This window comes from Hylobates moloch, unplaced genomic scaffold (assembly GCF_009828535.3).
Source record: "Hylobates moloch isolate HMO894 unplaced genomic scaffold, HMol_V3 SCAFFOLD_7, whole genome shotgun sequence".
In the NCBI taxonomy this organism is placed as follows: Eukaryota; Metazoa; Chordata; class Mammalia; order Primates; family Hylobatidae; genus Hylobates; species Hylobates moloch.
In genome coordinates, this window is record NW_026652282.1 from 125,445,407 (window position 1) to 125,462,194 (window position 16,788).

A 16,788-nucleotide genomic window follows, 5' to 3' on the forward strand; every position below is an offset into this window, starting at 1 on the left:
TAATGGCAACTTTTGTCAAAAATAGTCTTATTTCCACTTTAGTCTCATGACTACAATACTGTAGTGCTATCCCTATAGTATTTACTACAATACAGTCATCAAAAATATCTGAAAAAAATTCTTAGACCTTGTGAAATAGTGCATCCATCCACTTCTATAAAAACAGGAGCCACGCAAAGATCTAAAAGAGTGCTGCCTGCCCAGATCCAGAACAGAGAAAGTTAGTGTTAAGGTCTTGGAATGTGAGCACATTGTTTGTACTGCTATCCATTCCTCTCCTGAGATTTTCACTTACTACTGGAAATCCTTAACCAATTATAATAGCTTTTTTCTCTTTATTTTCAAAATGACTTCCTTTGCTTTGCTTAGACGCTCTGTGCTCTCTTTTTTTTGGCGGGGGGCGGTGGGGGCGGGTAACCATAATTCATCTAAATGCAGCTTTTTCTGAACCTTAAAGATAGAATCCCGTTTTTAATGAACTGAAGTAGCAAAATCATCTTTTTCATTATTTTAGGAAATAGCTATTGCCAAAGTGAAGGTGTAGATAATGCCTAGTCTTGTTACGTAATGGGGATGTGGTTTGCAGAATTTTCTTTATAAAATTGTAGTTTCAAGGGATGTCAGTGTTTATGCCACTTTTCCAGTTCCAAAATGATTCCATTCCATTGTAGAAATTTGAAGTGTGTAACTTGAAATCCTTCATAAAATTTGGATTTAATTTTATTAAAAAAAAAGTGGCCGGGCGCGGTGGCTCACGCTTGTAATCCCAGCACTTTGGGAGGCTGAGGCGGGCGGATCACGAGGTCAGGAGATCGAGACCACGGTGAAACTCCGTCTCTACTAAAAATACAAAAAATTAGCCGGGCGTGGTGGCGGGCGCCTGTAGTCCCAGCTACTCGGAGAGGCTGAGGCAGGAGAATGGCGTGAACCCGGGAGGCGGAGCTTGCAGTGAGCCGAGATTGCGCCACTGCACTCTAGCCTGGGGACAGAGCGAGACTCCGTCTCAAAGAAAAAAAAAAAAAAAAAAAAAGAAAATACCTGAAAGCTGAAGAGAACATAGACATTCGAGACATGGCAAAAAGTTGTGAGAGATTGGACCCAAGGATATCTGGGGAAAAGAAAACTGGAAGAGGGTGGGAGCTGAGCCCTGGAGTCTGTGTCTCGAGCCAGTGAGCTCCCCATGCGGTCAGAGAAGGTGCCTGCCTTGCCCTGGGGCAAACCCATGATGTGGGCTGGAAATCAGGCACCTGTTGGGGCTGGGCTGATGGTGAACCAGGCTCCAGGGAGAACACTGCAGATTTCTTGCTGAAATCAAGGCAAAAAATTTCAGTGCAGTCATCCCCCTGCTTCTGGCCCCAGTATCATCTTACGCCTGCAAAAATTACATTTTGTCCTGGTTCCAAGACACGGTAAAAACTGAACTCAGTGCAACCTTAGCAATGAGGTTATTGGCAAGGAGCTGGCTGGGTCTCCAAAGACTCCTCCTGTTGCATGGGGTTCTCTTGAAGCAAAGGGGTTTAGAGCTTTTTCTCCAAGCCCAATACCCAAAGGGGGCTGTACACAAAGCACTGCTCCATCATGAATGCATCTCTCTCCTGCTGCAACTTTCAGGGACCAGGACCTGGGCATGTGTCATGTTGCAGATCCGTCCAGGTGAGTCTTCCCCTGGTTAAGATTTCTTCCTCTAAGCTAGGGAAGAGGTCAAGAAACTACACTAAATGTAAAAGAAGCCTGGCCAGAAGGATGAATTCACATAAAAAGGAATGGTAATGCCAAAAGCACAGGCAACAGAAGCAAAAGCAGATGAATTGAATTACAACAAAATTAAACACTTCTGCATACCAAAGGACACAATCCACACGGTCACACAGTAAAAAAGCAACCTCGAGAATAAGGAAAAGAGTTGCAAATCATAGCTGATAAGGGTTTAATATCCAGAATATATAAAGAACTTCTACAACTTGACACTCCAATTAAAAAATAGCCAAAGAACTTGAATAGACATTTCTCCAAAAAAGATATACAAATGGCCACTAAGCTTGTGAAAATATGCTCAAAATCACTGCTCATTAGAGAAATGAAAATCAAAACTACAATAAGATTCACCTGACACCCATTAGTATAGCTACAAAAAACACAGAAATTAAGTGATGGTGAGAATGTAGAGAAATTGGAACCCTTGTGCATTGCTGGTAGGAATGTAAAATGATGTCACTGTTTTGGTGACACACAAAAAAGAAAATGGTTCTTCAAAAAATTAAAAATAGAATTACTAAGTGATCCAGCAATTTCATTTCTGAGTATATGCCCAAAAATCTGAAAACGGGGTCTCAAAGAGCTATTTGTATACCCATGTATACAGGAATATTCACCATAGCCAAATGGTGGAAACAACCCAGGTGTTCATCAAGAAATGAATGACTAAGCAAAATGTGGTGATCTATACAATCAAATATTATTTGGCCTTAAAAAGGAAAGAAATTCTGACACATGCTACAACATGGATGAGTCTTGAGGATGTTATGCTGAGTCAAATAAGCCAGACACAAAGGACAAATACTGTATGATAGCACTTATATGAGGTCCCTAGAGAAGTTAAATTTATAGAGACAGAAAGTAGAATGGTTGCTTCCAGGGGCTGGGTAGAAGGAGCAATGGGGAATTTTTATTGGGGACAAAGTTTCAGTTTTGCAAGATGAAAAATTCTCAAGATTGTTTTCACAAAAGTGTGAATATACTCAACACGACTGAACTGTACACTTAAAAGTGATTACGATGGTAAATTTTATGTGTATTTCACCACAAGAAATGCATGAATAAATAAGTGGTGTGCATGTGAGCAGGAAGTCCTCTGAGTCTGCAGCTAGATTTTCTTGCCCACTAATTAGTACTTTTCCTTTAGGCTCCTGATCACGTTATAATGCCCAGCTGAAAGACCTGATACTCCAGGAGATCTTTCCCAACTCCCCCAGCAGAGCCAATGCTTCTGTCAAGGCATGACTGCTGTCAGGGAGAAGCAGGGGAGTTTTGGTCAGCTGTGTTTCTTTGCTCATTCATCCATTCATTGACTCATTCACGTGTTCACTTACTCCCCCAATGAATAAATGTTCTCTGAATGCTCCTCAGTGCCAGCTGTGTCACTGAGGCTGCAAATAGACGCATGAGGGAGACTGTCTTGGCCTTGTCCACAGTCAGGAGGGGAAACCAAGTCCACTAAAACTGACCGCACATTATAAAACCAGGACAGAGAGGCTCTGCGCTGTGGGAGGCTACAGAGGAGATAATTGACTAGTGTGGGAGTGGTTGCAGTCAAGTGGGCCTTCTGCGAGAAGGTGGTGCCTGAGCTAAGCCCTGGAGGACCCATAAGGCTTAGGCAGGCAGGGAAAGGTGGGAGAGTGTATTTCAGACCGAAAGAGTTCTGGATAGGGGCGAAGAAGAGTACTCTTTCCTTCATATCCTTGCGTTCCACATCTGCAGGTTCAACCAACGGCAGATTAAAAATATTCAGGGAAAAAAATAACAGATCAAAATAATACAAAGAAAAGATACAATATAACAACTATTTACATAGCACTGACATTGTATTAGGTGTTACAAATAATCGAGAGATGACTTAAAGTATGGGAGGATGTGCATAGGTTATATTCAAATACTACGGCATTTTGTATCAGGGACTTGAACATCCACAAATTTTGGTATCCATGGGGACTCCTGAAAGCAATCCCTGATGAATACTGAGGGACAACCACGTAGCGAAAAGAGAGGGATTAATGGAGGGAGGGAGAGAATGTGAACAGCAGAGTTGAGCAAGAACCACAGATAGGTCAAAGGAATTTGTTGACTCATAGGTGCCTCTAATGTAGATATTAACTTGAAGAGCCTCCCCACCAGCAGCAGTTTTCAGGGCCTCTTTAGGAATGCTCTTCATAGGGGAGGGATGGCCAGACCTGCCAGCTACCTCTGTCTTCAGGTGGACAAATGCCAGTTGCCTTGCTGAACCTCACTCCCTGCCCTGGAATGGACCAGAAGCCGGGTCTATCTCCTTGGTCCACAGAAGACTGCAGAGATGCCATCCTGGCTAGCAGACAGAGAGATCAACCTACAGAGCAGGAGCTGGAGTATCTGATGGGGAGGAATAACCCTGAGTGGGCCCCCTTCTACCCCCTCCCAACAACACTATCACATCCCTTGGCCTGTCTTGGGAGACAGACACTGGGTACCTGATCTAAATGTCTATAGTCGGTGCTCGAAGTACATGCATGTGCAGGGAAAAGGGGAGTATTCAGAACACATGTTAGAAAAAGTGGGGGCCAGAACCAAGGGAGGAGTCGCTATGTGCAAAAGAGCCAGAGGGGGGCAGTACTGCAGCAAGGTGTATGTCATTTTGCAAGTGGCCTTCTTCAGAGCAGATCATTGCCCAGGCTCCCAGTCCCAGGACAGACTCCTGGAAGACAGCTGCTCCCTTCTCCCTTCCTCAGACTTAGGCAGGCCAAAGGTCTCGGAAGCCCAGCCAACACAGTCTGTACTCTCCACAAACTTGGGCTAAACTTGGCGGCGGAATCTTGGCTGTTTAGGCCAAAAACCCAGGGTCAGAGAGGCTTTTGGGAGAATTCAGGGAACATGAGGGTAATGCATGTAAATCCGGAGATCTAAATAGCTCCTCTAGCTCCTGGGATCAAGGCCAAGGCTGGAGAGGCAGTCGGGCCCCAGGTCTTATGGCTTGTCAGCAGCAGCCAGCTCGGGGCTGTTCATCCCATCAGACAGGTAGTCATCTTCATTGTTCTGTTTCATCTTGGTTTCCAGAACCGTGATGCGCTGCTTGAGCTTCTGCTGGGCCCCCGTGTACTCAGCCAGCAGGCGGCCAAAGCGAGTGTACAGGGTTTCCATGTTGGTCTCCAGCTGCCCTAGCTTCTCCTGCACGTCGACCTCCATGCTGGTTGCCACTTCGTTCTCATCCAGCAGTCCCTCCTTCATGAGGATCTCCCGACCCCTCTCTTCCAGGACTTTCTTGGCATCAGGGTACTCAGTCACAGCTTCCATAAGATCATCCTTGGACAAGCAGAAGAGATCTGAGTAGCCCAGGCTGCGGATATTAGCCGTGCGCCGATTGCCCATTTTACTGCCCTTAATGTTAAGGATACTGATCTCGCCAAAGCAGCCTCCAGCCGAGAGCAGAGCATACTGAGTCACACCATCATCAGCCACCACTGCCAGTTTGCCCTCCTTAATGATGTACATCTCCTTGCCGATGTCCCCTTTGCGGCAAATGTAATCCCCAGGACTGAAGACCTGAGGACGGAGTTTCAGTACCAGCTCTACCAGCAGGCCAGCCTCACAATCATGGAAGATGCGCACTTTCTTGAGTGTGGACAAGTGGACATTGATGGCTATCTCAGCCCTGAGCTTGGCTGGCAGATTCTTGAGAATTTCTCGCTCATCCACTGTCTTCTTATTGGTCCACAAGTAGTCAAACCACCTAATGACCTTGGCTTCCATCTCCTTGCTGACCTTTCGGAACTGCATGTAGTGTTTCACGGCATCGATCTTAGCCTGGAACTCTGCCCGGGTGGCATTCATGTTGGAGATCATGGAGCCCACATTTCCCACGATGGTGGCAAAGATGAGGACGCCAATCAGGAAGTCAAAGATGACAAATAGGTACTCCTCATCCTTTACAGGGGGTGGTGTCTCCCCAATGGTAGTGAGGGTCAGTGTGGACCAGTAAAGGCAATAGATGTATTCCCTAGCCAGGTAGCCATACTCAGGGTCAGTGATGTTTGGGTAAACCCAGGTGTCGACCCCAAAGCCTATGGATTTGGAGATGGCATAATAGATGCAGGCATTCCAGTGGATGATGACCAAGATGTAGAGGACAAGGTTGCTGATGCGGAAGATGTTAGGGTAGCTGGTGCGTGTCTCTGTCCGGTCAAAGAACTCAAACATGCGGGCAAAGCGCAGCAGGCGGTTGAAGCGCACCTCAGGGCTGTGGATGTCCACAGCAAAATAGATCAGGTCAGTGGGGATGATGGAAGCCACATCCAGCTTGAACTGCAGGGTGTGGATGTAGTTGTCTCGCAGTTTCTTGGTATCTTTGACCAGCAGCCCCTGCTCCAGGAAACCTAGTAGAGATGAAAGCCCGCATGTCATCTCTGCCCTCAGGGTATATATATATATATCCTTCTCTGTAGGCTAATATCTCTAGGCAAGGAAACTACTGCTCACTGAAACTTCCTTCCCAAGGAAGGATATAGCTCACATACCAGGGCTGGCCAGAAGGACTCTAAGAGAACGCCCCCAGATCAAAACCTCTCTATGCATGTGGGACCATGAGGTTCAAAGAAGGGTACTCACCTACCAGAGTCCCACCCAAGCAATTTAGCCCCACACCATGTCCAGTGGGCTTCCTAAAAATTTGGACTCAGGCCTTCGGATTTACCTGCATCCCAGTTGCTCACTGACCTGTGCGCAATCGGATGAAGAGGTCCGCAATGTAGACCACATCTGAGACATAATCCAGCACCAGCCACACCAGGTAGTAGCCTTTCTGTAGGTCACTGAAGCAGGCTCTGCAGGAGGACAGGGCTAAGCTTCACCTCCAAAGCCAGCCAAAGGTCCCTTGGAGGCCCCAAACTGAGTGTTCACTGTGCGCAGGGCTTGGGATGGCTACCAGGGGCGTCATTTAGTCACAGTCAGCCTGAGGCCAAGAGATACTTATCTACAAGTAACTTCTGCCCCACCCCTCCTCATTACATAACATCACTACATAGACAGCACCATTAACCATTAATTTTCTGTCTCACCCTCTGAACTGTGAGCTCCAGGAAGGCAGGGACCCCTCTTAGTCATTACGGCATGCCGCATGCCTGACCTAGGGCAACGGGATTTGAGCGCTCAATGGCTGTGAGTTGAATGAATGAACAAGTCATTGGAAGAACAGACTACAGCACACGACTGAACCATCTCCATGCTCATCTCTTCAACATACATCTTACTCAGCACCCAACAAACAGCACTAGCCAATACACGTGAGAGGGAGGATAGTAGTGGGAATGGAGAAAGGTTGGAGGTTGCAGAACTTTTTAAAAGGAAGGGGCAGGATTTGGCAACTGAGTAGGGAGAGGACTGAGGAGAGAGCAGAGTCAGGGACACAGCCCAGGATGATTGTCCAGTGAGTGTACTAGTCAAAGGGGAGAGCCGTTAACTCTGACTACTTGGTCACATTTAGACTCAAACTCCAGCCCCCTCCCCTTCACACTGAGACTGCAGAGCTGGCCCATGCCAGTGACGGCTCACTCACAGCCTCCAGCCACAGTAGGCCATCCCGAGACAGGGTTTTCATACTTGCTGTTTCTTCTGCCCAGAATGCTCCCTCCACCATCCTCAAGTATCTAATTAGCTGCCTCCCTCCCACGAGCTAAGCCATCACCTCCTCAGAGACGCTGATCCTGACTGCCCTTTCTCTAGCCACCAGTCCCTGGCATCATCCTGGTCATTTGTTTCATTTCAGGTTTACAGTCACTGTCCGCCACTAGCCTGGGAGCTCCAGGAGAGCGGAGACCATGGTTGTGCTCACCGCATTATCCCCAGCACGGAGCACACATGAGCTGCTCAGTCAAATCCTTGCTGAATGAATGACTGGGATTGGGACAGAGTAGGATGGGGAATGCTGCCAAGGAAAGCTACATGGAGATAGTGGCTTTTGAACTTAGCCTGCAAGGAGAAGAATCTCCATAGGTGGAAAATGGAAGGCAAAGGGAATTTTCTCTAGAGGAAACGGCGTGTTCTGATCCAAGAGTGGTGAATGCTGGGGCTGGGGTGTATCCAGAAGGTGTAGCAAGAGAAAAAGGACAGGTCCAGAGGAGTTTGAAGGCCATGCTTAGGCCTTGAACTTCATCCTGTGGACAATGGGGAGCCACTTAAGGGTTTGTGAGGAGGGAATGGCATCACCAAATCCTAGTTTTCTATCAAGCATGTTTGTTGCAAATGTGGAGGATGCACCCTAGGTGTGTGGAGCCACTGTAGTTGTCCCAGACACAGGACAGACAAGAAATCTTCATGGCATATTAAATGGGGAGAGGCTTGGGGTTAACAGAGAAGTTGGAGGTGCCACTGGTATCCAGGGACTGCTGCACTGTCAATCCCGGGGTCTGAAGACTGGGTTGCTTTGGCCACCCCTCCTGGGCCCCACCCCGCTCACCTGGCCACCAGCAGGCACCAGTTGTAAAGGACAGGCATGGCAATGACAAATAGCCAGCAGTAGTACCAATCCCCAGCTGGGTCCAAGACAAATAGTTCAAATTTCTTCCTGAGAAGACAGACAAAGGCAAGGCTTGGGGATCAGGTTCCCCAGTGTGATAGCACCCCAGTTCCCGGAAACCAGAGGTGCCTGAGAAAGCAAAAGCACTGCCGAAGGGTACATGTGGGGTGAAAGATGGGTTGGCTGAGGGCCCCATTTTTCAGGGAACTACAACCTGGTACTGGGCATCTGAGTGGAACTCAGATGGGCGGGGGCACCCATCTTCTCATTCGGAACCTAGATAGGTCCATTGGTTCCCATGCACCTTACAGGCCCCTTGCCCAGAGGGCATGTCAAGGGGCAGAGCTTTCAGTAGCGGTGGGTCTCAGGGCCTGGGAAGGGATTTCCACAGGATGGTAATTGGGGCTTAGGCCTATTCCCACATCCCTCCCTAAAGAGAGGTGCTCCAGGCGAGTGAGCACCATGAGCTTCCTGCCCACCTCACCCTCCCTTTTTGGTCATTGGCCTTCAGCCTCCAAATCACTTCCCCAGATGTTGTGTCCTGCTTTGACAAGGGATGTTGTGTCCTGCTTTCTCTCCACTGGCCAGAGGTGGGGAATGGCAGCTTGGCCAGACATCTGCAGTTGCCTTCTCATTCCTCAAAGTACAGACCCTCCAGCTCTGCCTTCTCTGCCCTCCCCATGCTATCCTGCTCCATCATCCAGCCCTTCTCCTCCAGCCCTATACATGATCTCTTCAAAGACCCACTTCCTCGCCCACAGTGGAGCTGAGATCGGCACCCCCTCCAGGGCACTCCCTGAATGCACCCTCTCAGTATTTCCTGACCACTGGAACTGGGCTATACATTCATGTGCAGCAAGAGGACATCGGGCAAGAGGCAACTAAGGCGAGAAAAGACCCCAGAGGTTCTCATGGCAAATAGGCCACTGGCTGTTGGGGAAACAGTGGAAATATTCTGGAGGTGAAAACATTGCAAGTCACCCTTGCCCACCACTCTCTTTACTACAGCAGGGCTTGTCATAGCCCCTGACAGTAGCATAGAAACCCCAGTGAGCTCTTCCATTGCATGCTTAAAGCCCATTTGAGCCCCACAAGCTGAACAGCTGTACTTGGTGCCTTTGTCCTCGCCATCCTTGTCGTCTTTGCCATCCCCCTGCTGTGTGGTCACAGTCTGGAGTTCAGGCCCACGAAAACGCTCGAGGAATGAGTCAGGCCTAGGTCGCTCCTCTCGGAGATTCTTGTTGGCCCACTCTCTGATGATCCCCACCAGGCGAACTATCCTAGAGGTGAGAGAAAAAGAGCCTGAGCCAGAGCCAAGACTCCTGCGGTTCAGAGAGCACCTGTCCCCAAGAGCGCACTGTCTGCTAAGGAAGATGAAAGAAGGACAGTGAAACCTACGAACAGGCCAGACCACGATTTCCCGTGTGCTAAAAGCTGGGGTAGAGGCCACAGGGCAGGGGGCTGGGGCTCAGGCATGACCCTGCATGCAGTCCAGGGGGAAACTGCTGTCCTGGGAAGACTTCCTATAGGAGGTGCCATCTCAGTTGATGGTGAGAAGAGCAAACGGGGGGTCTTCACGGCAAGTTGGAGGTTGTGTTAAGGCAGGAACTGTCAGGAGTAAAGCTTGCCCTGAGCTTCCTGCTTTCCCCGTGGAGCCTCTGCCTCTGGGACAGTGAGGCCTTGGGTCCTCTACCTAGGCCTCTCTACTGGGAAGGATATCACTGTCTGACGCGGAGACAGCCGAATGTGAAGGGAGGCCTCTTCTGGCCCCTCTGAGCTTGCCTCCCTTGGGGTTTGCCCAGACCTCAGGAGGAAAGAATGAAGTTTGGCTACCACCGACAGTGCTCCTTGGAGGTCTTGGTGGACAGGACTAGTGGGACCGTGAAGAGGAGGGCAGTGGTAGCCACCCTGACAGGCCCCATGCATAGGAAGGGGAAGCAGCAGGGTAGTGGTGGGACCCACCTGCGGAAGCCACTCCTTCCCCGCTGTGGGGTATCCATGTCTGCCAGCCTCTGCAGTTCTGAGGAGGTGTCATCGTCAGCTGCAGAGCGTGGCCTGCAGAAAAAAGAGCAGGGTTGACCCAGGGTTCTCAGGGCATGACTTGTCTCCCCTCCTGGGTCATGCTTAGAAATCCCATGTTCCTTTTAGAGGCTGTCCTGGAGACAAAGATTGCTTGCTCTGTGACAATGAGGCAGAGATGGGAAGAAGCAGCAGCCTCTGTACCTTCCCTGATACCATGCAGACTCACCTGCTGCTTGTCCTGTGGTCATCTTTGCCATTGGCCTTGATGGCAGGGGGTGCATGCTGCTTGTGATTATTGGCTGGGGAGCTCTTCACACCATTGGTTTTTTCGGTCATCTTCCATGTACAACCAGAGCACTTATCTGCCAGGAAGAGGGCCAAGAGGAAGGTCACAGAGGACCCTGACACCCACGAGAGTGGGAGAGCGGCAAGTGAGCAGGATGGATCAGAACCCAGGCCCACCTGGCCAACCTCAGCACCCTCAGGCACTGCTGTGGCAGTCAGGGCAGTGGGATTCAGCATTCCCTAAGTGCCAGGTGCCAGGGGCCAAGAAAATGAGGGTACTCCCCCAACCCTAATATGTAATTGTAAATGGAAACAGTGCTAAACTACAAAAAGCGTTTGCTTTTCTATTTTACCCCAGGATTTTTTTACACGCAAACTATCAAAGCTAACACAAAACATAACTAACAAAAACCGTTTTTGTTCGTTTTGTTTTGTGTTAGCTTTGATAGTTTGATAGTGAGGGCTCTCTCCTCTGCCCACAGCAGGAGAGGGACAAGGGCAGCGTTCTGTGCCACAAAATCCCTCTGGCTGCTCTGTGAAGCCTGCATTAGAGGGAGAACAAGGGTGAAGGTTGGCGCGGAGAGAAGGCTGGGCAAGAGTACCAATGGAGCCCAAGACAAGAGGGCGGAGTGCGGAACTATCTAGGAAGGAGAATGAATGGGACTCAGAGGAGTGGATGTGGGGAGCAATGGAGAGAGTGGGTGGGATCACAAAGAAAGAGGAGACAGAGTGAGGGTCTGGGGCAGAGTTGTGGAGAACCCCAATATTTAAGAGTTGAACAGAGGATGAGGTGTCCACAAAATAGATGGAGAAGGAATAGCCGAGGAGGTAACAATCTAGAGGAGGGACAGAAGATTGTGTCCCACAGCGTCTCTTGCCACAGAGTCAGGAGATACTTGGAGGAGCTCTTCCCTGCCAGAGCTGGTTGGCATGTCCTACCAGGTGTGGGCAGAAATGGTCAGCATGACCCCCAGATTTCCCACAGCCCATGCTGCTGGACCCACAGTCCGGAAGCTGTTCCTGGAGCTCCCTCAACCCCCGCCCAAGCTTGTTCCAGCCTCTGAAGCTGTCACCATGGCGATGGCAGGCACGTCAAACAGCCTCAGAGATGCTCACCTGGTGCTCTCTGCGGGACTATGGCACCAGGATAGTAACGAGGGCACTTGAGGGAAAGGGACCAGCATCACTGAGTCCCTGCTTGGGCCCTGGGGGCAGCAGACCATGGAGACAAAACGTTTCAGGCAACACAAACAAAGCCAGAGCCATTCGCACCAGAGTTTCAGGGCTGGCCTCCTGGAAAAGCTGGTGTTGAAGATGAAGCTGGCAGATCAAAAGGGCTGTAATCCAGGGCCAGGCCAGTGCTGGGGGCACAGCATATGTTCACACCCTCTCTAAGGTTCTGTCACAAAGGCAGATTCCCCCACCCCATGACCCCTGCTCCTTCTGTACCAGGAAACAGACCCATCCCTGAGCCTGACTGCCTGCATACCCTCCCCTTTGTCAGAAACTGCCCCCTCAGGCTGCTTGCTGGAAACAAGGCGGTTGGGCTGGTGGGTCTCATGTATACACCCTCTCCAGGAAACCTCAAGTCCCAAGGCTCCAGCTACCATCATGTCAAATCAGCTCCTCCTCAAAGTTACCCACCTCTGAAAGGGGCCTGCCCTCTTCCCAGTCACTCAAGCTGGAAGCCTGGTGTCAACCGTAACTCCTTGTTTCCTTTATCACATCCAAGCAGCGTCTGCCCTGAGTTGATTGCCCCCACAAAAGGTGTCAAAGTTCTGTCCACCCATTGCCCTCCGTCCCCAAGGCCCTGGACTGGTCTCAAGCCTTCAACATGGCTCTCCAGGCCTGCTGCAGTGGACTCCGGATGGCTCAGGGTTCACTGGGGTCTGGACTGGAGGGGGCCCATGAACACCAGGGTTTACATTACAGGTAAAGCTCTCAGGGGGATGTATCCCTCCCCATATCATGAGAGCAGAGAAAAAAGCTAAGGGTAGAGCTCTGGGGAGCTGCAACCATGAAAGACAGCTGAGGGGCTGGGTGAGTGAAGGAGAATGAGGCTGGGGATGTGGGAAACATGAGGGAGTTCCCAGGGAAGGCAGACTTTCAGGAAGGGAGCTGTCTGCAAGGCCAATGCCCCCCTCCCATATCAGGAAGATAAGTGCTCTATGTGGGGTGCTTCTTCCCCCTGAGCTGAGAGCTGGTGCGGGCACTGGGTGGAGCAATAGCGGCCTCGCTGGGGACCTTATCAAGAGTAGTGTCAAGGAGTGGTGGTCAAAGAGAGCTTGTTTCATGAAGTTTCAGGCGAAGGGTAGGAGGGGACAGACGAGATAGAGCACGTAGCTCAGTCTTTCTAAGAGACTGGCCTAGAAAAGGAGGAAAGATAGAGTGGGAACTGGAGGAGGATATGGGGCTGACAAAGGTTCTCTGTCTTGCTGTTGCTGTTATTTTCTATGTCAAGAAGATAATAAAGCAAGCTTAAAGGTTTTGAGGAGGAATTCAGCAGATAATAAAAATATGTGTGCTTGTGAGCCACTCCAGTTGAGGCTAGAACCCATGAAATATGGGTGGAATGGGAAGGTTCAGGTACCAGAGGAAGTGACAGGAGACAGGTGCAGGACAATGGGAAGGGGTTGCTGAGAAACAGGCCACAAGACAGTTGAAGGGATTCACTCTTGCAAAACCCCAGTGTTCTAAGTGAAATGGGAGGGATGGGGGGATCTCATCTTCAGAGACACCAGACAGCAGTAGGTGCAGAATTTGGAGGAGGCCAGAACGTTTGCAATAGCTGCTGCAAGGACAGACAGGGGATACCAAACAAGTGTGAGGACAAGAAAAGGCTTGGCAAGGAAGACGACAGACCATGTACCTACCAAAGAGAACAGAGATGGACAACAGATCTTAGATGAGCAGTGGGATTCTCAAGGAGGGTGGTTTAACAACCTAGAGTAAGGCATGATTATTTGGTAAAAAGTCCAAACACAGTCAAGGTGGAGTTGTAGGCCTCTTTTCTCCTTATCCACAAGTTGAGCAGCCAGCCCAAGACTTTAAAGAAAAACCAGCCTAGTCAAGGAGTTTATTGAAAGAATTTTGAGGAAAATTCCTTCCTAGAGAAGTCAAGTCAGGGTGAGAAGGAACAAGTTCGTCATATAGCCAAGATTAGAAGTTTCAGTTCATGGCCCATTCATTCACTCATCTATCTCACACACGTCCCCAAGACACCTACTATGTGCCAGGTCCTTTGCTGGGTGCTGAGTTTGGAAAGAACAGTCTGGCAGTCTCGATCTCAGTGGTGCTGCCAGAGTAAGAGATAGACAGGAACACGATTTATCCCAAGTCACTTCTCTGTTCATGTTCTATTCTGTTTCTGAGCAGCATCTAACAGCTTATCCACTCCATCTTTCTTGAAATAATAGAGTCTACTCTCCTCGTTCTCCTCCTCCTCCCTGGCCACTTCTCAGTGTTCTTCGAAGAGGCGTCCTCTTCTTCTCCAACTCTAAATGTCGGAGTGCCCCAAACTCAGTCCTTCAATGGACTTCTTGTCTTTTCTCTCTTCATCACCTCCTTCTCCAGTCTCATGGCTTTAAATACATCTGTATGTTGATGACTTGCAAACTCTTAACGCCAGTTCAACCTATCCCATGGATGGTAATTTACCTCCCTCACATAACCACTTGGATTTTGAATAGGCATCTCAGGCTCCATATGTCCAAAAGTGAGTTATCTTCCCCTCAAAAGCTTATCCTTCCATAATCATCTGCATCTCAGTAAAGGCAAAGCCATACTCCCAGTTACTCAGGTCACAAACCTTAGCATCATCCTTGACTCCTCTTTTTTTCCTACCCCATGGACTCTACATATATGCAAATCATATGGGCTCTACCTTCAAAACATACCTCTTATCCAATCACTTTTTATCTCCACCATCACCACGTTAATCAAAGCTACCACCTTTTCTCAGTGCCTGGAGCATAGTAGGTGCTCAATAAATAAGTTTTAAATGAGTAGTCTATGCACGGTCCCTGCATTTTTCCCAGTCCATTACTCCCTCTCTTTTTACTTTCATTGTACAGCATTAGATTCTGCTATATCAATTATTTGATTTTCAAGGAACATGCAACACTTTTCCTCTTAGCCAACATGGGGTAACAAGGATCAGTTTTTTCCTCCAGAATGAAATAACCAAACATAGAAAAAATATGCGACACAACAGTTTTCAAGACTATAAACATTAGGCAAAAAAGGACAGCCATCCCTAAGAGACAGGAGCCAAATGTGAATCTGGTGACTGCCCCAGATTACTCCTTTGTGAGAGTTTCCAGACCATAGCACAGAGGGGAATGCAGGTGGAACCTGATGGATGACTCCCTGGGTTAGGGACACAGAGAAGAGAAGGGATTGAAAGGAGACTAAAGCAGCTAAAGTTTGCAGAACAGAGTACTGCAGGGGAGAGAGCTGCACAGAGAGAGCTCTGGAGACCTGAAAAGAGTCTTTCCCAAGTATTCATCTGAGTGCTTATTTGCACACACCGATGAGGGGGTTATCCACGGCTCAGGAAAGAACCATCCCCCCAAATTAGGCATTACAGTTCCCAGCTCTCACACAGGGCCTGGAAAAGTGCCTTATGCCACCAGTCAAACTGGAAACCTAGTGGTTCATGGGCTATTGGGTAAAGTACCTGGAAGGGGCTTGCCTCACTCATGAGGAATAACTGGTCCTTTCACTGAGCACTGTTCTAGTCCTACTGAAAAATCTTAAAAGCAAGACCCAAAAGGATCAAACTCTTTCCATCAACTTAACTTCACACCAGAACAAGCCTCAAGAATGTTTCTAGAAATACAAAAACACACACAGCACCCAGCAAAGTAAAAATCACAATGTGTGGCATCCACTCAGAAATTATCAGCCATGCAAATAAATTCTCAATAATGAGGAGGCAACAATCTATCAATTGAAATAAACCCAGAATTGACACAGATGTATAATTAGTACACAAGAATATGAAAACAGCTAATACGACTATATTCTATATGTTCAAAAAGTTAAGTAGGGCCATGAAATATAGAAAAAGATCCAAGTCAAATTTCTAAAGATGAAAACTACAATTTTTGAGATGAAAATTACACTATATGGGATTAGCAGATGATCAGATATTGCAGAAGAAGGAATTAGTGAACATACAGACAAACTTATTTTAAAGTGAATTTACAGTATTTATTTAGACAATAAAACTATCCCCAGTGTAGCACAGAGAGAAAAGACAATCAGAAAACAGCAATAGCAGCAACAGCAGCAATAAAAAGCAAAGCATCAGTGGAAACTACACCAAGGCATATGAGTATCAAAGTGCCCACATGAAGGGGTGGGTTGCCCCTCCACACCTGTGGGTGTTTCTCGTTAGGTGGAACGAGAGACTTGGAAAAGAAAGAGACACAGAGACAAAGTATAGAGAAAGAAAAAAGGGGGCCCAGGGGACCGGCATTCAGCATATGGAGGATCCCGCCGGCCTCTGAGTTCCCTTAGTATTTATTGATCATTCATGAGTGTTTCTCGGAGAGGGGGATGTGTCAGGGTCATAGGATAATAGTGGAGAGAAGGTCAGCAGATAAACACGTGAACAAAGGTCTCTGCATCATAGACAAGGTGAAGAATTAAGTGCTGTGCTTTAGATATGCATACACATAAACATCTCAATGCCTTACAGAGCAGTATTGCTGCCCGCATGTCCCACCTCCAGCCCTAAGGCGGTTTTCCCCTATCTCAGTAGATGAAACATACAATCGGGTTTTACACCGAGACATTCCATTGCCCAGGGACGGGCAGGAGACAGATGCCTTCCTCTTGTCTCAACTGCAAAGAGGCGTTCCTTCCTCTTTTACTAATCCTCCTCAGGACAGACCCTTTACGGGTGTCGGGCTGGGGGACAGGTCAGGTCTTTCCCTTCCCACGAGGCCATATTTCAGACTCTCACATGGGGAGAAACCTTGGACAATACCTGGCTTTCCTAGGCAGAGGTCCCTGCGGCCTTCCGCAGTGTTTGTGTCCCTGGGTACTTGAGATTAGGGAGTGGTGATGACTCTTAACGAGCATGCTGCCTTCAAGCATCTGTTTAACAAAGCACATCCTGCACAGCCCTTAATCCATTAAACCCTGAGTTGACACAGCACGTGTTTCAGGGAGCACAGGGTTGGGGGTAAGGTTACAGATTAACAGCATCTCAAGGC

General features: G+C 48.6%; 1 protein-coding gene across 1 annotated transcript; it reads right to left on the reverse strand.

The window, feature by feature from the left end:
- Window positions 1-4,713: 4,713 nt before the first annotated feature.
- Window positions 4,714-12,333, reverse strand: CNGA2 (cyclic nucleotide gated channel subunit alpha 2). The gene is made up of 7 exons (XM_058441747.1): window positions 12,209-12,333; window positions 10,506-10,641; window positions 10,220-10,312; window positions 9,367-9,537; window positions 8,198-8,305; window positions 6,460-6,566; window positions 4,714-6,119 (listed from the first exon to the last, which is right to left on the reverse strand). Exons 2-7 carry the CDS (start codon window positions 10,613-10,615, stop codon window positions 4,714-4,716), a joined length of 1,995 nt encoding a protein of 664 aa, XP_058297730.1. The 5' UTR covers window positions 10,616-10,641; window positions 12,209-12,333.
- Between the last annotated feature and the right edge of the window lie 4,455 nt (window positions 12,334-16,788).

What these genes read in the sequence shown, in the direction of transcription:
- CNGA2 (XM_058441747.1), bottom strand. Translation starts at nt 10,615, where the DNA reads ATGACCGAAAAAACCAATGGTGTGAAGAGCTCCCCAGCCAATAATCAC. An exon ending in GACCACAGGACAAGCAGCAG is followed by an intron (nt 10,313 to 10,505) that starts GTGAGTCTGCAT and finishes TTTTTTCTGCAG; the next exon opens with GCCACGCTCTGCAGCTGACG. An exon ending in TGGTGCCTGCTGGTGGCCAG is followed by an intron (nt 6,567 to 8,197) that starts GTGAGCGGGGTG and finishes GTCCTCCTGCAG; the next exon opens with AGCCTGCTTCAGTGACCTAC.